We start from the raw sequence: 27,048 nt of genomic DNA on the forward strand, positions 1-27,048 counted from the left end.
CAGTCCAGACACAGCATCAACTCCTGTGAGGCAGAGGTAATGGGTGCAGACAGAGGCTTGGCAGTTATTAGGAAGTGGACACTGAATGTGGTACTGAGAACACTATGCCTCTGTATTTGTCACATTGCATGCAGATCTGGTCAACTCAGATGAGGTAGATGACGTAAGGGGCTCTGAAAAGAGCAATTAGACAAGTACCCTTCATCTTAGATAACATACAGCAGAGGGTAGCAGAGTTGCAGTGGAGATGAAGAGAGGTTTTTGTTGCATTTTTAAAGACAGAAACCAAGAGAATCCAAATGAAGTTACCAGGGACAGCAGTTAGGAGGCTTTAGGCAGGACATGCTTTTTCAGACAAAGTGTATTTCAACTGTGGAACTCATTTTGACAGGGTGCTTCAGATGTGAAAAATATTAGTGAGATAAAATGATTAAATGCTGGGTGTTAAAGCACCATTTCTCCATATGTGTGGAAAAAGATCCATCAGGAATTATTGCTCACAATAGCAAAAATAAATCCCCAACATTTTTCTTGAAGTTCCCTAAATTACACATAAGCAGAAGGACACGTTGTGCATGCTGCATGAGCCTTTTCTGATGTATTTTCCTGCAGCATCTGCTGCTGGCTATTGTTGGAGGCAGGGTAAGAGATTGATTGAGTGTCCCTTTTGTTTGAGTCAACATGTCAAACTTAATGAGCTTTGTATTTGGGCCATAAGCAAAGAGATGTCTCAACCCTTCTCATGATGCTTTTCTTACTTCCTTACTTTACAGCTGCACAGTAAATAAAACATGACTTTAGAAAATAATCGACTTACATCAGAAAAACTGAAATATCTGATAATATCTGATAATATCTGAGCAATACTGTGAGCTCGAGGGTACTCAGCAGTCAAGTGAGGTACATGAATGAAGAATGTCTTTGTTTTGACCTTATTCTTGTCAGGAGGCAGAAGCAAACTGGAAGCTGCTCAGCAGCTCTTGTTAATGAAATTTTAGATTTCCTTAGTATTCATTTGCTGCTTAGCATTTTTTCCTTTCATATTGTGTGAGATCCTTTCCTTTGTATTGTGTGAGATCAAGTTCTTTATGGTGAGATTTATAAAGCAGCCATTGCAATACTTCAAAGAATTCAAGTTTCTGAGTTATAAACTCTGGAAAAAGATTAAGTGGACTTACAGCTTAGGAGGGAAGTGGGCAAAAGTATGTGAGACTTTGAAAGGGGGGATTGGGTTGTTAGGAACACGAGGTCCAAGGGAAGATAAGGAAGGGATTATCCCACCAGTAATGCAGGCAGACCTTCTAGGAATGTGCAACAAATGATCAGCACTGGGGAAGGATGCAAGCAAGCCACTGATTAGCTTCCATTAGGGGAAGGAAGTCAAACAACATGTCTAATGACTGCCTTCACCAAGACCAGGGTTTTTTCCAAGCTTATGAAACCCCACAGCTTTTTTATTTGACTGTTTTTTGCCTGTGCTGGGTATTGACACAAATAGCCAGATGGCCCACCACTTCTCACAGCTTCAGCCCTGGTTCTCCTTGATTTCAAAGGGGGATGGCACAAGCCTTCATGATGTGCATGGTGATGAGGTGTGTACCCATGATGGCATACAGAATGGGAGCACAGCTGGGATTTGGGGCAGGGGGTACCTGCTGCTGTAATGTACCAGCACTGTCCCAGCACTGCTCCCAGCATTCACACAATGCAATCCCTGCAGAGGCTTTTGTCTTTGGAAAGGAAATCTGGGGGGCTGGCAAATGCAAGGGATGCTTAGACTGGAAAGAAGAGATGGTGAGAGGGAGCCTGTGCTTTTCCAAAGCAGGTAAAAGAGATATGGCACACAAAAAGTGAATTGAAACTCTGGCCTTACTTTTGTGCAAGAGGCCAAAACAGACTATCATGACCAGCATTAAAAATCAGTGACTGCTCAATGAGAGACATTTGTCTGGCTGGCTCTGCCCCATAATGTGAGACTGAAGTGGCACATACAAAACGAATGAGTGGCTATATTGCTCTGGAGTGCATATAAGCTGCCAGCAGAGTGCCAACCTGCAAAGGGCCAAGACAAGCTCTGTGTGTGCACATTTAAAGGAATGGATTTGTTCTATTGCTGAGAGATAAGGGAGTCAGCAGAAGCCTCAGCTAATCTCACACCTTTGGCTGCATCTCTGTGGGAGAAGGTAATAGGTACCACATTCTGTGGCTTCCAAGGTGCTTCTCTCTGAGCAGCTTTGTGACTATTGGTTGCAAGATGATATCACTGATGATCCAAAAGGAGCTGGTGTGGCAAATCTGAAACTGTTTTAGTTTTCTTCTGGCACACTACATTTCTCTTTCTAATGGCTAATCTTTTAGGCTGACTCCTTAAAGTAACATACTTTACGACAAGTGGGATTTAATCCTCGAGTCTCTGACGGTGAGAGTACATAAAAATATGTACTCTATACAGTGCTTGTACTATTTGCATCACTATCTAATAGACGGCTGAACATTTGCTTTTTTAAGGAACCTTGCACAGGATCAAGGGAACCACCCCTCACTCTCACTTCCTCCAGTTTACATTAGAGCAGCAGAAGAGCTTCAGAGAAAGAGACTGTGAGAACAATGTGTTACCTCCTTCCCTTGTTTTCTGGGCCACTTGGCAAGGAGGGCAGTGAGATGTACTTCCCCTCTGATTTCCCCAGCCATCATTCCTCCCATAACCTTCTCACTACTGTGAGCCTGCATTTTAACATTTTTGGGGGTTTTTACTGTTGGAATTTTCATCTCCATGAACTTGAAAAAAACCCTGTAATGCCTGGTATGGGTTTTCCTAATTCATGCAAGCTATTCAATATATTTTTTAATCTATTTTCAGTGATTTTCAGTTACCATCCATTTTCAGCTTGAAAGAACAGTCACAAACAAATAGAACTTTCTTAGAGACAGTGATTCCTATCTAAAGGATACTGGGCAGGAAACGGTACATGTATAAGGATCAAGGAATGGCATAATTGTCTTTGTTAATGTGTTTAATGGCCTATCTGCCAATAAAACTACTCAGTAGCAAATATATCAGTAGGATACATTATAGCTTTACTGTATGGAGATGTGCAATAGTCTTTTGTCAGGTCTCCTAACAGAAGTTGATTTGAATTGATGTATGAGATGACAATTCTGTTTTTAACTGAATTTCACTGCCATTTTCTCTCTTTCTCTCATCCTTTGTTATGTAGACACTCAAACTGTCCCATGAGGACAGAACAACGTGCAGAGCAATCAGAAAGAGAAAAAGAGAGAGGGGGAAAAAAAAAAATAAAGCTTTTGAGGAAGAATGTGCTTATTATAATAAACCACATACTGCCATCAAAAAAAACAAAAAAAAAAACAAAAAAAAAACAAACCACATTTTAATTAAAACCTGAAATGTGTTTTCCTGTTTGTAGGTGTTTGTTTGTTCAGAATATTGAATCCAGGATAATCCTTTGAGGCATTTGCAGAGGAATGACTGCAGAAGCCAGTCTGGGAAGTTGTGTCTGAATTACTTCAGATTATCGCGTATTTCACTTATAAAATGTATGGAAAGGAGAAATCATCCAGATGGGTGCTGTAAATGAACCTGTTTTTCCAGTATCCAAGGCTAATGTTGGTCCTTGTAAAGGGACACACCAGAAAAGAGCAGTTGGCACACAGTAATTGGGGGCAATTTAAGCCTTTGTTCATGCAAAATAGAGATTTCATAGAATAAGAGAACAGTTTGGGTTGGAACAGACCTTAAAAATCATCTAATTCCAGCCCCTCTCTAGACCAGGTTGCTCAAAGCCCCATCCAACCTGACCTTGAGCACTCCCAGGGATGGGGACTTGTGTATATGTTTTACAAACTCCAAGTGGAAAGGATAAACTATTACAGCAGTGATTTATTTAGTGAGAGGCCTGCAGTGACCCATTTTTTAAGTCCCTCACTTGTCACTGCTGGTCCTGCTTTCCTTTGGTTGCTGCTGGAGGAAGGCAGCCAGAAGGAAGATGAGAAGGCTCTAGGTCTGCCCACCAAAGTATCTTTTAGTGCTCCTTTCATAAGAGTTTCTGTACTTAGGGTTGATTTCCAAAGGCAACAGAAGCTGGGACCCCCCTGTGTTCCCATTACCTCTGAGAAAAGCTTTCTGGCTTTCCTCCTCGAGCTCAGTGTGACATAGAAACTCAGATGCCATGAGGAGAAACCACCTCCTGATTTCATGTGCTGACATAACATTGGGCCATGCTCTCTGCACTTTGGCTGCTAGTCTACATAGTCCTCAGCAGTGCCAGTAATTTACCTGATTGTACATTTTAATCTCTCTGGCATAATTATTTTTTCATAGTTTACAATACATATTTTATTTTGATGATCTTTACGAGTGAAAAAAAAATACTGTTTATGCTTTTGAAGTCCTATTCACAGTTCAAGTTTCTGCACAAAGCTGGCCTAAGATCAACTTGCCTCTAAAAACTCCCAGTCCTCTCTCCCAAAGGAAACTATATTTTATGAAGCTTGACATATTTTTTCACAGATTTCAGTGTCACAAGCATCTTCATTCCCAGAACATGGTCAAGGAAACAAATGTAAAATTTTTCATTTGCTTTGATATGGCTATCAAAGACTGCTATTATTTACTGAATGCTTAAATGCAACACAACCTACAAAGGAAGAAGGGCAAATCTGGCTAATGATAGGCAGCCTTTATTATTGTATGGAAGTTAGTACAGGACGGTATGCTAGATTCACTTGACAGTGCATCCATTTAAAAAAGATAATGTCCCTGTGGAAGAAAACAGGATTGTTAGGCCCAATTGCTAGTTACAGTCACAGTAATATTAGTTCTCTAGTGTGGGTCTGGAGGAAAAATGCTTCATTTTGGACAGCAGGTGCTAACTAACCCAGGTGAAACTTAAAAACTATGCCTAATTTCAAACACAGGAGCCATTGCTCTTAAGCAGTGTCTTTGTGTCAATAAGTTTATAAACATACAATTATTAGTAGAGACATATTTATATAATCCAGAGCACCAAGATCGGAATATTGACACAAATCGCTCTTTAAGTGGAGCATAGTATGCCAAAGTACAGGTAGTCCCCTACCTTTTTCAGGTGGTACTTGGAGGGACAAATTGTATGCTCAGCAACAGCAAATTGAAACACCATCATAGTGGAGGCACAGGAATATTGGCTTGGGCATGATATTGTCACTTCCTCTTTTCACAGTACCAAAGGCTCCATCTTTCAGAAGGCAAAACCCTTGGCCTGATACAAGACTTGTCCTCATTCACATACTGAAAATTAAAGTTACAAACAGGAGCACAGATGTCACTGAAAACGACGCCCCACATTTCAGGTGTGCACCTCTGTATGTAATTTAAGTTCAGTCTCAGGCTTGAGCAATGCTATTCTGCTTTTTGCATAATGAAGTCCTAAAATAATTAAAGAGAAGCTCCCACTGACATGGTCATACCTCATTACCGTAAAAGCCTTTTTTTCCTTATTATGATCTTTTTCACACTTGAAGAAGCCTTACAAACTTGGATGTTCTATAAAGGTGGATAAGATTAAACTATTTGGCTGGTATTTTAGAGAATATTTTCTGCAATTCAAAATCCTGTAATTCAGCATCCAACTATCCAAAAATGTCTTAAATTACCTTGTACTTCACTACTACTAATCAGCAAGTGAAAAGGCAAACCAATTCCTGGGTTGGCTGATATGTTAACAAGGGTCTTCAGATAAACCTTGTTTGGGGCAAGGAAATAGGGAGCACTAGGCAATTCAGAGTCCTTGCTTTATTTTTCATTTTGGCATGCCTTGTATTCCTACTGCAGGTTGGTAGTACAGGCACAGTGCAAAATAAAGGCCACATGAGGCACCATTTGAAGAGCAGAGGAATAATGAACTAGATAAATACTAGGAGTGTCATATTCAAACCACATAGATGCATGCATAAAAAGATGATTCAGTACAAAAGAACAGTGCTAGGAATCTTGTAATAAAATAAAGAATTCAAGATAATTTTTTAATTAACTAAAATAGGACTTTCTGTACTGACCTTTAGTGAAATATGAACATTTCCAATGTTTATTATTCTGGTTCAGATCCAACAAAAGATTTAAGCACTTGCTTTTTTTTGAGCACTTGATTTAATCCCCGCCACTATCTCCTTCTCCCAGTGTAAACCACAAAACGACATAAAATTGATGCTGCTCATTCCTGTGAAATTTAAGGCCAGGCTGCAGCTGCTCTAAAAAATGTAGAAGCTCAAAAATAAAACATTATAAACAAGTGTCATGCAAGGCAATGTTGAGCATGAATGCCTGTTAACAGCAAATTCATGCACACTATAAATTAATACAATTATCATGTTCTGTAAAAGCCTGCAATGCTGCTCCAACATCAAAGATACTGATATGAATTCTAGACATCCCTATCTTTTACCTGTCTTTTCCATGCTAGTGCAAGGCCATACAGCTTATGATGTTTCAAAACACAGGAACAAACAACTACATGGGGGGATGGTGTCAGAATTTTCACACTGACAGTTCTCTTTCCCACTGGATTTTCCAGTTTCTAGCAGAACATTTGGTGGCCAAGAGCAAGAGCATTTTGGGACAGAGAAAAAGCAGTCCTATGCAGCCTGGGTCATATGTCTCTGGCAAGAGATATGACCACTGTGATCGAGTCCCTGGGCTGTTCACTGTCTTCTGCCTTTAGTGACTGAAGTGAAAGAAACATAAAAGGTTCTGCATTTAACTGTGCTAATGATTCATGCTTTAACTCAGGTAGACAGTTTATCTAAGAATCACAGCAGCAAAATTAAGGGAACTAAATCTATTTCTAGTGAAATTCTCTGGGCTTTAGGGCAACGTTCCAGCTCTGGGCTTTTGCTTGCTTAACCCAACAAAATACACAAAGAAACACTGCCACAGACCCCATAAAATGGCATAAGAAGAACAATGACAGATTGAAAGAGGGACTTATTTCCTTCCTCACCTCCATGGATTTCACTTTTCTGGTGAACCCTTGAACTTTTTTCTATCTATCTTCCTTGATCCTTCTTGCCCGATCCTTCTTCCATCTTCCCCACTGTCCCCAGCATGGTTTTAAAACTGCATTTAATGCTTCAACAGCTCAAATCAGATGTAAAGAAAACAAAGGCGGGGTGTGGAAACAGAATAGAAAAGAACAGACCAGAGTAGAACAGAATAGAGCAGGGCAGAACAGAGTAGAGCAGGGCAGAATGGAGCAGAACAGAACACAGCAGAACAGAGCAGAACAGAACAGAATAGAACAAGAATGGGAGTAGGAATAGTTCAGGTGGAAGGGACATACAGTGTTCACCTAGACCAACTGTGTGACTACTTCAGGGCTGATAAAAAGTTAATGCATGTTATATGTGAAATGGTATCACACAGTCTAGCTTAAGTTCCTGGTCTCCCTAAACTTCCTCAATAGCTAGTGAGGAAAAGAGGGCTGCTCCAAAGCAGAGGTCAGAGAACATGGGTCTGAAAGCCCCCCTTAGGTGGGGAGAATATTTCCCTTTGTCAATTATCTGACGAATCTGGCTCCTACATCAGCTAAATTTCCAAATATGTTGAAACATCTGTTCCATTTTATGAATAAATTAGCTCAGTAGTAAAGCATCAATTCAAGCTGATATACTCAATATGGCAAATCTGCCCACATTTAAATTAGAAATGGATATTCTCATCCCAAACTAGTCTTTCATCAGAAAAAATTGCTCCTAAGATTTTCCCCCACTAGGGGCTTGCCTTCATTGACTTCCGCGCACAAGTTTTGTTCCTTACAGGGCCACTGAGGCCCACAGAGCGTTTCCACAGCAGTGATATGGTGCATCACAGCAGGGCTTGCTGGGGATCATAGTCACTGCCCCTTCTCAGGGGACTCTATGCTGGGGTACATGAAGCCGCAATCTCAGGTCCCTCATGTGAGAGGAATTTCATCAGCGTGAAACTAAAAACCCAAGGGCAGCTTGGTGGCCTGCCACCCTTTCAAGCACTAGCATCAAACCTGGGACCCAAGCATCTGGGTTAAAGCTGAATGGAAAGTCTTTAGCAACAGGCAATTCAGAAGAGAAGCCATCCCCTTCCCATGAACTGTCACAATGTCAGCAGAGCTGATGTGATTTGCACCAACAGATTATCCCAAAGTTTATTGACCAACTGCCTAAATGCTTTTGCAGTTGTACAGAAACATCTCCAGAGGACTGACAGAGGAGGAAGAGATCTTTTGTGCAAGGCACCAATGCCATACATGCAGTCCAAATGCACACATTTGCCATCCCCCTCTCAATGTGTTCTCCAGTCCACAGCAAAATATCCCCATGATGTTCATGGATCCCCTTGAACTGCACTCCTGCAATATGCGTGAAGAGGTATTGCCCAACTCCTGTTTTGCTCACTTGCTTTTTATTTACTGCAACCAATTCAGACAGGGAAAACAGATGCAACAGATGCTCTGTTTTGTCCAGACTGAGTTTGCATTTCCTACTTCTCAGCCAAGGACTGTTGGAGCCCCTTTGATTTTTATTCAGTGAAGAGGATTGCCTCCAGACCACAATGTATCCCTTTACTAATGTGTGTGGCGCTACTGTCTCTCTTCTGGCTACTTACTGGTGAGATCGCCGGTGAGGCCTTGTCACTCAGGGGATATACAGAAACACATGGAAAGAAGTTGTCCCTATTTAGTCCTAGATCCCAAATGGCATCAAAGGAGATGATCAAGGCAGAGAAGGAGACCTTTGGTAACAGGTGCCACCTGACAAAAACACCTGAATTTTGTTTGTCAGGTCTGTGGGGAAAGCAGCAGGGCTCTGGGCTGGACCCACTCTGTTTCAGAAAGGCTACAGCTGCCCTACAGGTGTTAACCATGAGAACTCTCTTGCACATGCTTTATCCATCTCCAAAAGTTCCACATTTACAGCCTCGTTTTGAAAAATAAGCCTGATAAGGAGTTTGTCTTTCCTGGTTCCTTCATCTCAATACATTGTATCACACAACAGCGATAAATGAAGGAGGTGAACCCTCATTATAAGAATAGACAACTATTTTTTGCCTGTCAAGTGGTTTGCAAAGAGCATCTGGCAAATGAGATGCTCTGCAACTATTTCAGTTAACCCTGTGCCATTTAGTAACTGGTCATGCATGGCCGTGGCCCTGACTAGACTTGCTCTGAGTGTCCTTTGTGCTAAATTAATTTCCAGGGTCACACTGAACTTTTAGAGCCCCTCTCACACTCTTCACTCTTCACATGGCAGCCAGAGAGTGGTTTTTCTTTGGCTTGCAGGCATATTTTCCTGGTGAGACTGGTTGATCCTCATTTGGATATACAAACAAAGGTAACTCAAGGCAAGACAGGTGTCAAGTGAGTCTCCTTAGTTAATAACTGCTTTGAAATACCTCTACAAACGTCTCTGGAGAGACAGCATGTGCTGTTCTGCAACGTGATGTAACACTGATCTGTTGCACCTACAAAACGTCCTCATAATTGTGTGAAATTGAGTGTGAACAAACAGTTGAATCACAGTTTATCAAACATAATTAGTCTGAAACAGAGCAGCAGAAATACTCATTTTATCTTGCCTAAGGGCAGATGATATAAATGCAGAGCACCCCAGAATCAAAAACATAACTAAGTAGATGCTTGCTAGTCTGTGAATTCTTTTATAATGCAAAAATGGCTTTTATCTCTGTCTATTTTTTGAGTACTCATCACTCAAAATGAGGAGTGATGAGCACTCAGTTGAATGCTGCCTGGATGCTTTGATAAATGGCAATAAATATATTTAGCATATGTTTAGTTCATTAAAAAAAAAAATCCATCTACTTTATGTAATTTGGAGACAAAAGAGAAATCATGGAAAAATACAACATTCATAAATATCTGCTTTGCAAATCTAGACTGTAAGTAGTTCTTTAGCCAGAGTCCCCCAGAAGGAAGGGGGGCTGGGGAAAGCCATCAAGTAGTTAAAAAAAAGAAGATGATAGAACTCAGGTTGCATGATCTGAAGTTGCATGGAGAGTGTACCATGTGTATCAGGAATGTACCATTTTCCTAACAGCAATAAATGGACTGTCCTTTATCCCCACAGAACAGGATTTAGCACAGGCTCAAAATAAACTGAGTGATTTGTTGTTTTTTTTTTTCCAGGAATAGCCTTATGGGGTGGAGAGAAAAGATCAAGATTCTCTTTGCTCTTTGTCCAAAAGAGGCTGATTTAATCTGTAGGTTACAAGCAGACACATTCCCAGCCGTGCCTTGTCTCAGCCAGCAGGATGGGCAGACATCACACCGATTATGAGATTTCCCACTGAAAATACAGTTGTATGGGGGTTACAGTGCTTCTGTCCCCTGGTGTCCAGGCATTGCTTGGCAACAGCAGCCAGTGAGTACAGCCTTAATGCCTCCCTCTCTGCAGAGTAGACAATGTCTAACAGTCTGGTCCAGGCCACAGACCAGATTTAGAGATTAACAACCTAAACATGTTAAAATTGTTTATATAAGCAGAAGTGCTCTGACTGCTTTTCTTTACACTAAGAAAGGCACACTGAGCTAGGCTTTTAACATACATTCAAGGATTTGGGCTCCAAGAAGCAGATGTTGAAGGCTGCATATGAGACGCAAATCATAACTTTGGATTCCAGCCCTGATTATTTAACCACAATAGATCCTTTACAGATTCAAACAATCTCTTGATTTTCAGACTCCTGCATTTTCTAGACATTGTCAGTTTTTAACTTTTAAAGGCATGAAAATGTTTTGACAGTACTTTCCTTGAAATACCTATATCTCTCCTTGACCAGGCCTTCATTTCTATGCAAATATATTTGTCTGCATAAATTGCCTCAATGTGATACATATCATACATGATTTTAACATGGTGGAGCTGAGTCCGGGCCTGTTCTTTCATATTTGCTGTTTGAGAGCATTTGTGCTCATGGTCAAAAAAGAGATCAGAAAAAAGACAACATCCTCAAAGATTTCTCGGATTATCCTGGCAAATATACATCAGTCTCTGTAGCCTTCAAGGAAGCAGTCGTTATCCTTAACTTCCCATTAAGGCAACTGAAATGACTGGGGACCCATTCACAGCCAGGTCAACAGGAAAGCACCTTTCAACAAGACACCAAGCCTGAATGTGTGCCCCTGCCTTGAGGGTCATTAAATCTTGTGTTTGAAACAAGGAGTAAAAGCTCAAGTAACGTTTTCTTTTCAGGGCTGCACCCCTGGTTTTGAACCTGTGTCACTGAAAGCAGAATCCACCCCCAGGATGATCTGTAAGGAAAGGAATAATTCTGCAACAACACAGTCAAGCTTGCTGCCCTGGCAATGAATGCTTATCTCAAGCTGCTCACGCAGTGTGTAATGTTTAAAATAAATAAATACTGCAGGGGAGTTGCTGTTAGTGCAATTGTTGGATTGTATTCTTGTGTCAAGCTTTTTATCATAATAGTACAGCGGGAGTACACTATGTTTGCGGGGCAAGTTTGAGCCAGGGCAAAAAAGTACATAAAGGCTGTTAATGAATAATGGACTCCGAGCATGGGGGTTTTGCAGTGTGGCTTAAAAAATCAACCCTTTCAAAGAACAGTAACATGTTAGTGCTATTGGAACACAACAGAATAAAACAAAATGTAGAGATGTAATTGCTAGTATCTGGGAATGGCAGACATGTTGTCTGTAGAGAGTGTAAACTGTGCAAATGTGATGGTAGCCACAGCAGTACCTCGATTGTTTAGTGATGTGCCTTTGTGTTTTTCCACTTGTGCTGTTCAGCACCAGTAGTAGTGATGATACTACAGTTTGCTCATGAACTATGATACCTTGAATGTCTTTTCTATATTTATAGAATATATATTATATAGTCAAGGGGCCAGATCCTCAGCAGGACTCAGGCATGCTGTCATTTCATGGATATGATGGTATCACACTAGGCTGAGATTTATGTTGGGTTTACGAGTTAGCAGCAGCAAATGCCTGCATCTTAACCTTCCTAATGTAAGGACACAATAGACTAGGAAAAGGAAAGATATGGACGGGTCCCAAAATTTTGTGGTACAAAGCTCAGAGCAGTTTTTAACTTCATTGAATTGAAGAGAGATTAGGCCATTGGCCTTACTGGGCAGGACCTCTTCCTAAAAAGTACACCCCAGGCCCCCCAGGACTGTCTCTGACAATGCCAGTGCATATTAGCAGGAAATGTTGCTTTGCCTAACTTGGGAATTGCCTGATGCCAAGGCAGGCATGTCAACCCAGCACTTAATCCACATGCAAGTAAATCATTACAAAGAGTTAGAAAAATGAACACTTACTTGGTCCAAGACCTATGGAAAATGCAGCAACATAAACAAGCAGACTGACCAGCGAGAGCCATTTCAGGACAACAGGAACTTCCTCACTTTCCATGTGAAAACCTGTTGTGCTTTTGCCTCCTGCAAGGGCAGTACTGTTCAGTTCTCCTGTCTTGGCAACATCTGGGCTTCTCTGCGCATCAAATAACAATCTTTCTGGCAAACCTGCACTAGCAGAGAGGTCCTTGAGGCTACCATTGGTGACACCACTGGGGTTTCCTGGTCTCTGGTGAAATAAATCCTCTGGAGACTGGCTTCTGCAGATGCTGGTGAAATTCATATTTATGTTACGGTTCACTAAGCCCATTGTGACCAAAGATACTGCCATAACAGAAGAGCCAATACATAGAAAAGTTTTACTTCCAACTTGATCCACAAAAGCTATGGCTGGGACTGTGCTGACCACTTTAACTACTCCAACTCCAGTAGAAGCCAAGCTGGCAGCTTCATTGCTCTGGAACCCCACTGACTTCAAAACAGTTGATGCATAAAATAGAATGTTGGGTTGCCCAGTTGTTTGCACAAAAAAGACTAGGGTGAGTCCTACCAACATTCGAGCTCTCATGTTGTTTTTTGAATGAAACAGGTCCAAGAAACTATACTGATCTTCATCTTTCAGGGAAGACTTGACTGCAGTAAGTTCTTTAGTAGCATCTGATGTTTCCCGTAACCTCTCCAGTACTTTTCTCGCAGCTTCATCATTGTTTTTCATTACAAGAAACCGAGGACTTGGAGGAAGGAAATACATGCCAACAGCCTGCAAAACACCTAATGGAATCACAAGGCCAAACATATACTTCCAGCCATGAGATACACTAGCAAAAGCATAATTTGAAATATAGGCAAAGAGAATGCCCATCACTATCATGAGTTCATTTAATGATACTAGGAGGCCTCTTCTGTGCTTTGGCGCGATCTCAGCAATATACACACATGTTGCAATTGATGATAATGATATGGAAATACCTATGGCAATCCGTCCCACAATAAGTAGCCCATATGATTCATAGGGCAGTATAATCAAACTCCCCAACACAAGTAAAGAAGATGCAATAATAATAGCAAGTCTCCTTCCAAATCGGTCTATCAGGAATCCACCAATAAGGGATGCGAATAAGGCCCCAAAAAGCAGGGAACTCACAACGATTTCCTGTTCTTTGCAAGACAGCTCTAATATGCTGCTCATTTGAAGAAGAGCTCCAGAGATAACGCCCATCTCATAGCCCATCAGAAGTCCACTCACAGCAGCAACGGCAGAAGATAAAAAGGTAAATGTTCCACAGCCTGAAATTGGAGAAAAAAAAAACACAATAAATTAGAAGTGCGACTTCTGCAATGTTCTGACAACTAATAATAACTTTATATTTGGACTGATATACCAGTCCAAAAAATCTTTTAATAATTTTTAGGTGAAGTTGTTAGGTGACATAAAATGATATTGGGGGGGGGGGGGGGGAATTATAATTATTTCTTATAAACACCTCTTTAATATTAAAGCTTTTAGGTTTCTTATCTTCCTGATCAGAAGTCAATAAGATTTTGATCTGGCCCTAAATATTAAAACTTCTCTCTCAGAGTGACATTACAAAAAGCAACACTGACAATACAATCTTTTCTTAAGAAAACAGTTTTTGCCTTTGAGATGTTCTCAGTGTTTTTGCTGTACTGAACTGAGAAAGTCTTGTTTACCTAACTAGTGTACCATGTGCAAGGAAAACAATAATTTCCAAGTGAAATTGCTTCAACCCTGACTTGAATAACTAACAAGTTACACTGTTCCTACCACTTACCAATTCTTTTGATTCACCTGAGGATACCATGAAGGCTGCTGGTACCAGTGTTTTTATTTTGCAAAATGAAAACTTATCCAGCAAGCACCAGGCTGATTCAGATAGCTGGGATATTGTAGGGAAACCAGGCTTTGAGGTACAAATTCAGGAACTTTCTGGGTTTTGTTCATCACTAATCTCAGATACTTCAGAATATCAGGATCTAATATTTTGCATATATAAATTGTAGCTTATGATGGCCACAATGTCAGGAATAAAAAACAGATGGTGAAAGCATAAACCAAGTGGAGATTATATGCTTTTGAATGTCCACTTTAAATTTTATACAACTATGATTCATTGTTTATTTTTACAAGATAGATTTGACTGATTGTATTCTAGTAACTGTGAGGCCTTTTACACCCAAAACCTTGAAGAATGTATCAGTTTGTTATTGTTGGTCTTATTCTTTTTCCCAGCATGACTTTCCTCTCATCATGATGTTGGCTGCCACACAAGCAGGAAAATTGACTTCTGATTTTCTGGTTAGTTGAAGAGATAGGATGTATCTGAGGAGAGGTAGCTTTTGCAGCATAACTGAGTCAGTCTTTCAGTTAATTCTCCTGCAGCAAGCTGGAAACTGGTGTATGGTCTAATTGAAAATGATACATATACTTTGTTTATTTTTAGCTTATTTTTCTAAGGCATTAAGGCTCTTTGATCACACTGACTGCCTGGAGTTCCTCGCCAATAACTTTTGAGCACATTTTGAGCACACAGAGGATATTACATTTCTAAAGCAAATCATGAAAAGAGAGGAGAAGGGCAGCCCTAGCAGTACGTATGCATTACCAAAATAAAGAGTGGCAGAGCCCAGGCCCAGACCCTGGCACATGGCCGCATATCCTGCTAAATTGCTGTCATGGTCCCTGGCATGTTTGTGCCTCAAGCCAACTCTTACTCTCCTAACAATTCCTGAAGGCAGCTCAAGATGTGAGCCTGCTGTCACACCCTGCAGCCACTCCACAGAAGGCTGAATCATTTTGGAGGTAGCAGAGTATACAGTGTGAATATAAACTGTGCCTCCAGGGTCAGGGGATATTAGTTAGACCATTAAGTCTATTAAGATAAGTATCACCACCTATTAGCTCTCTACTTGGCTCTCCCTTCCTTCCCTTTTAGTGAGGCAGAAGCCAAGTGGCAACAGCAGGAGCTATTGAGTGCACTCCACTCAGCCTACTCTGCCTCTGGGCTTGGGTGACTGAAAAACCAGAGATAGTATATGGTAAAAAAACACATGGTTTTGTCATGATGGGCCATAACAGCATGGGGGAAATGGGATATTGTGAGAAGTCTTTCATAAAGTGGGGGTAGATGGTAGATTCCTTGTGATGGAGTAGGACATCTTGAAGAAAATGTCAGAAACAAATTTACAAAATGCTTCAGTGATGGAACTTTTTTTTTATATATATACTGTTGTTATCCATGTCTGTATTATGTCTAAAGCTTCTTCTTTCATATCTGCAGTATCCAAGGTCATTGCACTTACTTTAAGCAGAAGTTAGTGAATGGGTCAGGTTAGGGCAAGATCCTGCTGTACTTCCTTCATACACAGAACTGCACTGAACAGTACTGCAGTGGAAATCCTACTGACTCCAGTTAAGCTGTTTTGTGCTTCCTGTGCTCCATCCTCCAATGCATGCATGCAATATACATGTTATAATTGTAAAACTTAATTTGTCCCTCCCCTTTATACTTTTAACTTGCCTTCTTGCTGCCTGTTACTAGATCTGGAAAATACAGCCTTCAATGAATCCCAGCTACAAATCAGGGCTGGTAATGCCAGAGTTGTGCTGAATTAATGAGCTTGGGTACCAGAAGTTACACTGCTAATTTGATCACAGTATCACAGTGCTCTGCCCAAACTACCGCTCAGTGCTGGTATTTATGTTGTCTTGGATATCTCTGTATTTTACATCATTGAGCCATGTAGATTTAACCTAGGATTTTGCCTTAATTTATACGTTATAAAGCCAAAAGAGACCATTGTGTTCATCCAATTTGACACTTATGAACAGCACAGCATAACCCTTCAGACTCATTTAAATGATATTTTAGTTGAACTGGGCCATTTAAAATATTCAGCTTTGATTTAAAAATTGCTAGTGGTTGAAAGCAAATGATTTTAAGTCATTATTTCTCCCAGTGGCTAATTTCTTTCACTGTAAATTATCTGTAAATTATTTCTAGGCTCAATTTCTGCAACTTCATCTTCCAGCCATCATATAACATTCTCTGTTTGCCTACATTTAGCTGTGTTCACCAAGTACAAAATTATGGCCTGTTATCTGGTCATTCCAAAGACCTCTCTTTGATAAGCTACTTAGCCTGTGAGGCTTTACAAGTTTACCAGTCCCTTAAGTATTCAAAGCTGTTTTCTCTGAATTCTATCCAGATTATCAACTTCTTCAGTAAATTATGAACTGGACCCAGTGCTCCTGCAGCGTTTGCACAATGCCAGATAGAAACTTGACAATTTTCCTCCTCTACTCATCTAAAGACTGTCACAGCATGTACAGGAGCTCATGTTCTGCTGGTTACCCTACAGGACAACCAACTCCTTTTCTGACAGGGTTCTTCTCAAGGCACTGCCTTTCTTTTAAATACGACCTGACTTTTTTGACCCTAGGAATGCAAATCACTTTATGTCTGTATTGAAATACATAGAATGGTTTCAACTTACCTAACTGTGAGAGATCTGAAGCATCTCTACATCTTTTCTGTAACCAGTTGTGAAAAATAGGCATGTCTAGATATTTGAAGTAGGTCAGATGCCTATTTCTCTCCATTGCCTATAAAAGGAGTCTGTGTGGCTTGCCCAGATGCAGAAGCCAAAAGTTAGCACAGGGGAATCCCAGACAGTACTTTTACTTGCAGTCAGCAGGCCAAACCACCCAAACTGCATTCAGGCAGTAGCATATCCCATTGATTAATCACCCACAAATAATACATTATTATTTTCTTTCAAGCAACTGAGAAAAGATGTTAAGCAGCAGAGGGACAAAAACTGAGTGTAAGGCTTACCAGCAGAAATACAGCAGCTTGGGCAGCGTCTCCTATTGATACTTTGAGGTCTGTCCTGCACAGCTTTTAATTCTTTAAATGTGCAACTGCCAGTTTTGTATGGTTCCAGTTTTTGATTCAAAAAGAGAGTGCAAAGTCAAATATCTTGACAGAGTCCAGCACCAGCACTGTTCTTTACAATCCAGACTCTGCTTTCCTCAGCCTGTGGTCCTCAGAGAAACCAAGGCGAATATTTATTTCTAATCTGGGAGGCTGTACAGACTGGTTGTGAAGCTTGGACATTTAGGAAGTTGATAGGGAAGCACTCAAGCCCATATATTTCTTGTCTCTCCAAGTACAGCAGCTTGAATAATGTCTGAATAACCAAGTGGCATCGTTGTTCATGTGTCCAGTGACAGATACACACAGTCATATAGAAATAGAGGAGGGCTGTAACTAGCGCAGGCCCCTAAATGAAAAGCAGATTCTAATGTGATGCAAAGGGAGACATGTTGTCTTTCTGAGTTAGCAGCAGCAAACTCAGCAGTTAACTTGGTGTCTCTTGTTCCTCACAGGCCCTGTTCTGCTGAGAAATACCCTTATATAGCTATGAGGTTTTGTTGTAACTGGTGTACCCAAGACTTGACTGCTCAGAGCTACCTGCTGAGTCAAGCCCTGAAATCTCTGCTTGGTTTTCCTTTACAGTCCTCCTCTGGTCAAAATTCCCTCTGACTTCAGTGTATGTTTTGCTTTAACATTTCCAGATAAAGCATGTTGCAGTAGTTGCACTCACAATCCTTTTAAGTGTCACTTTTAATTATGTTGCTGGCAGTTCTTAGGCATTCTTTTTTTTTTTCTTTCCCCCTAAAAAAAGTTCTTAAAATTTATATTCCTCTTATTTTCATGGGAAGCCTGAAAATTCCATGGCACTGTGCATCCCAGGGGAATAAAATATTTTAATGATATCCTCCAGAGAAATTTCTCTTTCTGTTTGCAACAGACACCATGGGTAACGAGTGTGTGGCTGGTATGTGACAAATGATTGGAAAGTCTATTCTAGAGTTTCTGCATGTAAACAAACTGGTTTCTCACAACTGTTACTCAGGTCAAAAGCAGCATTACTTGGCAAACAAACTCATATTTAAGAACATTTGCTGGAAGTGTGCATGCTAGGTTCCTGAAAAGGAGACAAAGCACAGTTGTGGTATAGCACAGAGTCCTGATGGTGAGACTGCATAGGGTCAAGTAATAAGGATGTGACCTTATTTTCAAGCACATGTTTGGGAAAATAGAGTCCTTCCAAACACAAAATATTTGGCCTGTGCCTAAATTTTCTGGGCACTACAGATAAATGATCTGTGCCAGGGAAGACCTACAAGCAAGCTGAGCTGGGAAGCACCTCTCTTCCCCAACTTCATGTGCAGTAGAGCTATGGGATAGGTGCTCAGGAGCCCTTTGCAGCTCACCTTGACAGTACCACACACCATACTCCACATTAATCCAGACACTGAGGTTTCATTTATGTACATTTTCTTTCCTTTCTCCCAAGAGAACAAGCAGTGTGTGTACAGAAAACTAGTGGGATGGAATGGGATGTGGAGAGATTACTTTTTTTTTGCGTGACCTGTGCAAATACATCTATTTTTGATAGGAGGGGATTTGACAGTCGCTTCCAACATGATGCTTTTTTCTGTTGACTTTGATTTAATCTGAGGTGAGAAATGTCTCAATTTGGGAGGGAAGGAAATTATTTTCCTGCAAGGTCAAATATATGCTCTTTAAATCTTTGGGGATACTTTGATCTATTTAGACATTTGGAAGGTGAAATCAAGCTCTGTCAATCCTTGGTTAACAAGCACAGGTTAGAAAATTAGAGTTAGTTGAGTGCATTGCATAGATATGAATCCACAGCATGGAATATCCCTTCTTCAACAGAAAAAGGTATCTATATTTATCCATGATAAAACTACAGCATCTCTATCTGAAAATTTTAAGCTATCTTTAACAACATATTTCTTCTCTATGTGAATGCTGCCTGACATACAAAACGTTTGCCATTAAAGGGAAATAGTGTTTACAATTCCCCAAGCTGTCTCTAGAGAAGCATTTTGCTAAAGCATATAGCGCGTAGATCAGATGGTTTTGTAGGATAAATACTTAATGGCATGTGTTGGGAATTGCTGCATGATTGAATTATGGTTTTGCTTCTTGTAAAAGGTGATTATCCTATTTTCATGCCATCATGATCTTTGCTGCACTGTCACTGTCACAGTCCCTTCCTCTGTCTCATCCAGTTCCCTGTTGATCTATTCTAATGCCTGAGGTTTCTTTAGAGCCAATAGCTATTTAATAGCTGTGTTTCTCCTTTTAGCTGGGATAAATGTGATCTAACTGCCCATCTAGAAGTCTGGCATGGGATCTTAATCAGTTACCCAACAAGACCCTATAGGAAGAAACAAATGGTAGCTTTGGGACAAAGTTATGTTGCAAGCAGAGCTGGAAAATCTCAGAATACATTAAATTTACCCAAAAATAGTGTCAGGGCCTTGTGGGATCCATGACCATTTGGCCAGTGTGACTCCTCTCACCCAAATGTGAAAGGCAAAACCAAACAAATATTTTGTAAATTGACTAAAAAAGAAGGCAGAAGGAATTGTATATTTTCACACATCTAAAGTCCTGCGATGGTGGGAAGCATTGTATACTTTGTACAGTATAAGCTCAATTAAAGTATTGTGTAATATTTGAATTTCATGAAAAACGGTCCCCTGGCACTGATGGAAAGACAGGGAATGCAGATCTTGAGCAGACCCACCCTCACCACCTCTCCATTTCTTAGTGCTCTTCCATGTATTTTCATTATGTCAACAGGCAGCCTGGCACGTGATTACATTGAATGGGTTTTGTTTTATTATTTTCCAGTAAGAACCAACAAGTTCTTTTAATTCCTAGCTAGGCAATTATAAATTCCTCAGGTTGCTGCTTTAATTTCTGAGGGTAAGGCCAAGTGTGTAACTTGCATGTACCCTTCTAGCCATAGCCCTTGTGCTGCAGTAACTTTGCTGTCTGTTTATTGTAATTGCTGTGCTTCCCTTTGATAATGTTATCCTAGATGCACCTGCTTTGCTCCCCCATGCCCTCAGGTAATGTTAAATATGTCTGTACACCAACCGGCCTTCTGTTCTTGATTGACCTCTGCATCCAGGTATCAGTAGATACTGCTAGACTGATCACTATTATACTCCAGCAAAGCATTTCTGCCTGCAGTATTTGTGGGTTTGTCAGTTCATTCATTTTTAAGTGAACAAAACCTGCTTGGGACATAGTAATTTCTGGCTTACAACTGTACTTTCCTCTTTGGGTACAGCTGTCTTGTGGGTGAGAAATATCATGTTTGTGGGTCATTTTCCCTTTGACCTTATCATCAGTGAAAGGGACTCAAGGTGCAAAACCGTGCTGTAACTTAGACAAACTGTCTGGGCAGGACAGCAAAGGTGAAGAGCTACGAAATTCAGCTTCAGTACTCAAAAGAAGAAATTCTGCAGTTGATTTTTCAGGGTGTCAGCACAGAAACCCTATTTCTTCCTGAAACGCTAGGGGAGAAAAGAGGAGGGAGTCCCCATGTCCCCACCCTGCACTTTCCCTCTATGTGAGCAGGTGCAGTGCTTGACTGGCTTCCCTCCACTTCCGTGAAAAGGGCTGGATTGCTTCCGAGCATGAAAGAGCCAGAGCACAGCTGCTATCTTGGGCACCAGAGGGTTTTCCAATTTTTCAGGTGACTGATCTATGTAAAGGGAAGGCCTCTACACAACAAACAACACATGCACAGAGAGTAGGACCGAGGCCTTTTGGGAAAAGTATAGCATAAAGCTTCATGCAAATTTCAAGCTGGCATTTCTCTTCTTTACTCATGTTTTCCCCTCTCTCACTGTTAGACATAGAGAGTCTCATGCCCTGGGACGCCCCTTGGCTTTGCTGTGCTGCTTTCACAGCCCCAAGCATTAGCTCCACGGGCACGCTGCTGCTCTGCTGACAAGCTAACAGCTGGCGTTCAGCTCCGGCCACTTTACCTGTTGCAGCCGGGAGCTCATGGAGGTGGTGGCGGCTGCTGCGGTGGCTGCCCCGGCTGCTCTCCTCATCCTCCCCTGCTTTCATCATCTGGCTCTGCTGGCTGAGGTCCTCCTTGCTCTGCCCAGGTACCATTGCTAGCCCCTCTGCACCTTGGAGCAGGAGCATTTCACAGGGCGGCAGTCCTTCCCTGGACGGAGGGCAAGGCACAGGTTATTTTCCTCATGGCAACAAGTTTCTGAAGCTGTCTGAAACCAAATGCAAACCACAAAGTGGTTTGAGAACAACTTTGTTACTATTTCAGAAGGCTTTGCCCTTTGCAGTGACACAGGCTGTTGCTATTCTTGGGAGCCTATTGCAGGCGAGGGGAGGGCCGTTTGTCGGAAGTACTGCTTTTGCCTGTTAACAAATAGTTGGAGACATTAGACATCCACACGCAACTCGATGCACATTCCTTAGCCATTAGCTTAAAGTCTCTCTCTCTCTCTCTTTTCCTCCTCTCTCTGGTGTTCATATGCACAGGTTTTTTAACAGAGAAGGCACACTTAAGGGGAGGTTTTGAAGTTTTTGCTGTGTCAGCTAAAGTTAGGGCACTGAGCGCACACGTACAGCATTGCTTAGTTCTTGTAAACTGAGCAAGTTGTGGTGAGAAATAGCAGAGAGGAAAAAAAAGCCATGGCAGCCCTCTGCAGTCTGCGATGTCTTTCACAGTGTAAATGCTCATGCTGTTTTACAAGCAAATGAAGAGCAAGCCACCCTCTTCCTATGAAAATTATTTCTGGAAAAACTGTCTCAGTTATATTGAGTCAAAGGCTTGATTCTGAGAGCTGCTAGGAGTCACTCCACCTCTGCTAGCTTTGGGGGAAGCAGTGGCCAGAGGCTGCACCACAGCGAAAGCTACATGGATGCAGGAAAGCTGCCTACATGGGCTGCCTGCCTCATCCTAGTCCTGGTCCTGGTGTGGGAACCCCAAAGTGTTCTCAGCAGACCTGCTGGCCTCAGTGAGGAAAGTTGTCCCAGCTATCCCTGGTGGGAATCACTGTTGTATAATTTGGCAGTGCTGCAGGCTCCTTGTTTGTGCTTTTCTTCTCTTTCACCGAGTGCTGTTTTGTCTTGGCTGTTTTTGTTTTAATACACTAATGCCTGCAGATAGCATTGGAGGGAAGGCAGAGGTGGAATGTTGGTAGCTTTTGCAAAATTTCCAGGAAGGAGAATTCCTAAACATTTTTTTCTTAAGTAGAATAAGCATGATACACCCTTTATCAGTGTTTGCTTAACAAGGAGATTTGACAAAGACGCTGCGACTGCCCTGATAGCTGCCTCACTGTCGGCTTCAGAAGGTGGAGAGCTAAGGATGCCACAGGGGCACTGGTTCCAGCAGGAAGTTTGGCATTGGCAGTACCTTCAGTGTGGAGTTAAATAAGTCAGCCTAGCTCTGCTCTCATGTGTAACATATTTTCCATGCAAAATATCCACCTCTCAGGATGCTATCAGGGCTGTTAACAATTTTTTGCACATGGGCTATGTGCAAAAATTAATGTCAACTTTTAAAGACATTATTCAGATGTTTTGAAAAAAAAAAAGAGAGGCTGTTAGGCCAGAGCGGCTCCTGGGAAGGAGCTGAAATCTTTTCAAAGTTTAAAATCGGCTATGATGAGATTCCTTTGCTATAACGTGGTGTGTAAACAACCTCCTCTAACAGCACACACCTCATATAACCCACAGCACTGCTCAAGCGCCTGCTGTTTGGAAACTGGGCTAACTCCACAGCTACACACTTGTTCCCGCCTCCCAAATGTCTTTCTATGTAATGGCCCTAAAGAAGTCAGAGAACTGAAAAGCCCGTGTGGCCCTGAGGTTCACTCCTCCTGCCTGTGGAGGGCTGGCCCAGAGTCAGTGACTCCACTGCCTGTTGAGAAGCCAAGAAGAGCTCAGCTCAGTCTGCCATTCAACAGCATGTTCAGCTTTGCGGAGAATTTATGAGAGGGTCTCCAGGCTCCTGGTGAGGTCTGGCAGAAAAGGGGGGATGTTTGTAAGGGGGAAAGCCCAGTGGGAAGTGAGGCATCCTGAACAGCATGAACTGATGCCAGACTCCCCCATTCTATGCCCTCTTTGCACTAGGGTTATTCAGATTCCCAACTGTTAAGTTTGCACATGTGGAGTTATAGAAAGTTCCACGTAGAAAATCTGTCCCATCCTTAGGTAATCAGATATACAAGAATTGACTACTTAATTTTACTATTAGCTTTTGCCATCCCACTGACAAAGGAGTGCTTTGCTGAAATAGGGACTGCTGTGTGAAATTATTGAGACAAGCTTGCAGTACATTGGTGAGACTGGAAGTATCCATCAGCCTTTCTAGCATTTGTGAAGATCTTCTGCACCCTTTCTTTGTCCCTTCATTCCCCCTGTTCTACACAAAACTAATTCTGCCAATCTCTACAAAGACAGTGTGGGCAGGCACCTCCACTACCATCACACTTAGAGTGTCCTTCAGCTGTGAGCTATTACTAATTTTGATGGAAGTAAGAGATGTAATGCAACTGCAGGCCTTTCTGTTCAAACCCCTAAACTAAAAGTAGTCTTCCAACTAAATATACTGATTATGTATAGCTGCTGGCACCTATATACTTTGGGATATAGCTTACTAGGATATGCATCTTCCCTCAACAAGAAGCATACTACCTCCAGGAGTAAGTAATAAAAAAAAGGCTGCTTTTCATTGAGTTCCCAAATCTTCTGATGAACAGATTTGAAATGATGAATTTTAAGTGAATACAACAATGAGTTTTATTCTTTTTGAATAAAAATAAAAAGATATTTTAGACCAAAGGAGATTTCTTTTAACTGTGTTTAAAACTGGAATTCAGTGCTACCTACATTATCCTCAGAAGCCAGAGCCTGGACTGATTTTTAAATGTTTACCTACTTGCTTACTTAGAAATCCAGCAGGCTAATCTTCTCCTGAAAATAAAGGCCAAACAACCTAATTTTCCTCCCTAGTTCTGCCTTTATTTCATGGTATCTATGCCAGCTGCAACACAGCAATGTCTTAACTTTGCCTCCTCTAGTAACCTCAGGAGGTAACCAGCTTTCATGGATGGTAAAGCAGCCAGTACACAGCACAAACCATAATGGCAAGATAAAAAAAATGAAGGGGCATTGTTACTCTGGGGATTTGTGTTTAGGCTGCCCAGAGGGCAATGCACCCTTGTCATACTGAGCTGTGAGTGCTGCAGAGGTACTGGGGATCTCCCTGGGCTTCAACCTGCTCCTTAAGTTACACCCTGTGCCAAAACCACTATATCATGGTGATAAGGTCTCAGGGAAAAATGTTCCCAGTAAGTGGAAACGTGAAATATTTTATCCTGAGGTCTGCTGCTTAGCATGGCATTGGTATGAGGGATGTTTTGCAGTGTTATCAGTAGCCAACTGATAGTGAAAAGCTCAGCAGGTGTGAGAACCTGTTTTCAGCTGAAAAGCTGAGGCACTGATGTTATTGGTGTTAACTGGCATTAACTGGCATCCCAGGAAAGGAAGGAACTGAACTGGAAAAAAAACTGGTTACAGCCAATGGAAGCAAACAGAGCGAGGGAAAGCAAACAGCCTGTGCTGATTCTGCAGCCAAGGCAATCGTAAAGGAATCTCATGAAACGCAGTGACTGTGAAACCCTTGCTGGTGGCCACAGGGTCATGGTCCCACAACCCTATACCCCCTCAGTTTCCCAGCAGAAGTAAACAGGCAAGCAAACAAGCAAAACTGCAGTACAACAGACATGGACTAGATAAATGACAAAAGAAAATGGAGTGTGCTTTGCTACTTTTGAATGCTCTGTTCTTTTCCTGTTACTGCCTTGCCTGTGTATGCTGTTAAAACAACCGCTTGGCTCATGCCATGCGCCCAAGAGCAAGAAGTGTCAGTCAGAGCAGGGGCAGAGGGGCTGCCAGAGGATGTGCAAGGTGGGAAAGGATCACATCCACTCTGACACTCTCACTGCTGCCTGGGAGTGGAGTCATGGCTGAACATGGGGAGTGGGGTGAAATGTTCCAGAAAGCAAGAAATTTCTAACGCCAGCATAGGCAAACAACTCAATGACACTGCAAATAGTACGATCCCAGACTCCACAACTGAGTTGCCTGAGGCTGAGCAGCCGGTCACACAATTCAGCAGAAAGAAGAGTGGAAAGCCTAAAGCAGGGGAAAGTCAGGAGACAAGCCAGGAGTATGAGGATAACACAGTCATGAGATTCCTCTGTTAGTTTTGTCAATGTGCAGTTGGCAAGAAATCATCTTTTCTGATATTTTCTCAGTTTTTTGCTTTCAAAATGGACCAAACACTTTAAAGGCATGATTAGGCTAGAAAAAGAAGATAAGATACTCACATTGGATCGCTGAATAAGCTGCCTGGAAAATCTGTGAGGCTGAGGTGGGCATTTCTTCTGAAATCTCGGGTCATGATTGTTATCTGTTTGTGTTTCCAGCCATCTAATAACTTATATTTGGAACTGTGGAGAGACATGGAAGTTGGCATTAAGCCAACAAATAGGAATGAATTAAGAGCTGAAGGGCTTTCTGAGTAAGTTTTCTTAGTTTTCATTATTATCAACGTTGGAGTAAAAAAGGAAAAAATGTTTCCCTGTACATTTTATGACTTTCAGAAAGAAGATAGTGGAACTCTCCCAGTTTATTTATTCTAAAATATGGAAATAAAGATTTTCAGCAAAACTGCAAAGAGGATTTTCTTGCCATATCAACTGAAGCTATGCTGCTTGCATCTGTGAGCCCTGAGCTTTGCTTTGAGAACTAATAGTTCAGCATTTGCAGAACTGGTTCATAAGGTAGCCAGCATGGGACAATATAGGGGAGGCTGGCAGGATGAGAGACGGAAAGAGATATGGAGAGGAAAAAAAAAATAAAAAAATAAAAGGGAGTAAAAATCCCAAGAAAAATGTACCACTTGTTCCAGAAAAAAAGTACCAATCTGAAAAAGCACAAGTAGCCTTTGCCATTAGTGTTGATGCATTGACACCACACATAAGGGGGAAAATGTGCCAAAATTGCAGTCACAGAACAATGAAAACTAGATAGAAAAGAGAGCTATGTCAAGAAAGTGAACCTTTCAGGATCTGTGAATATAGAGAAGATAATTGTTATTACTGTTGTGGAGCAAGTGAAATGTAATTTAGAATTCAGCTTTGCAAAGATGTTTTATATAAATGTAAGATGAATTTCATAAAAATAATATTTCAGCTATTCTTTTGTGTTACTTTGCAAATGAACAAATGGGTAATACTAAGTAAGTAAATAAATGGTACAATCTGATGACATATAGAAAATTCATGACAGAGCTGAGAACACAAGTTTCTCCTTTCTGAACTCTGTGATTTCTTATTAAGTCATTCTTTTTTCTGTTTTGTTCTTACTGTTTGAAAGGCACTGATTTATAGCAATGTATTTTTATCCATCTTTAAAGAAATTTTTTCTAAAAGGTTCTTGACCTCTTTTGATAGAAAAAATAATAGATACAATCCAGAGCTCATTACATTTCACAATTCCCTCCAGGGTCTGGAAAACACCTCCTGACTCACTGCACAACTATTTATTCTTGCTGCTCTTCTGCTAGCATCTTCTTTAAAAGTTCTTTTTAAAAGTATTATGTTGCCAGAGTGGCAACTTTAAGAGTTACGTTTTGCCAAACACAATCAAACTGAAGGTAAGAACTGGGGGTTGGAAAATACAATACAAAAAGAATTTAGCTGAGAAAAAAAACCA

At 41.3% G+C, this 27,048-nt stretch overlaps 1 protein-coding gene across 1 annotated transcript in view; it reads right to left on the bottom strand.

Annotated features, from left to right (window-relative positions):
• The window catches only part of SLC2A12 (solute carrier family 2 member 12), a 31,664-nt gene extending 10,056 nt beyond the window's left edge, over positions 1–21,608 (bottom strand). Inside the window, exons 1-2 of the mRNA XM_062639598.1 lie at positions 21,279–21,608; positions 12,338–13,660 (exon numbers count right to left, since the gene is read on the bottom strand). Of these exons, the coding sequence (XP_062495582.1) occupies positions 12,338–13,660; positions 21,279–21,444 (1,489 nt within the window). The 5' untranslated portion in view covers positions 21,445–21,608. The remainder of the gene's footprint in view (positions 1–12,337; positions 13,661–21,278) is intronic.
• Positions 21,609–27,048: the final 5,440 nt, after the last annotated feature.

The sequence above is a fragment of the Pezoporus occidentalis genome, unplaced genomic scaffold, assembly GCF_034315485.1.
Source record: "Pezoporus occidentalis ecotype Australia unplaced genomic scaffold, CSIRO_AGI_Poc_V1 ctg61, whole genome shotgun sequence".
In the NCBI taxonomy this organism is placed as follows: Eukaryota; Metazoa; Chordata; class Aves; order Psittaciformes; family Psittacidae; genus Pezoporus; species Pezoporus occidentalis.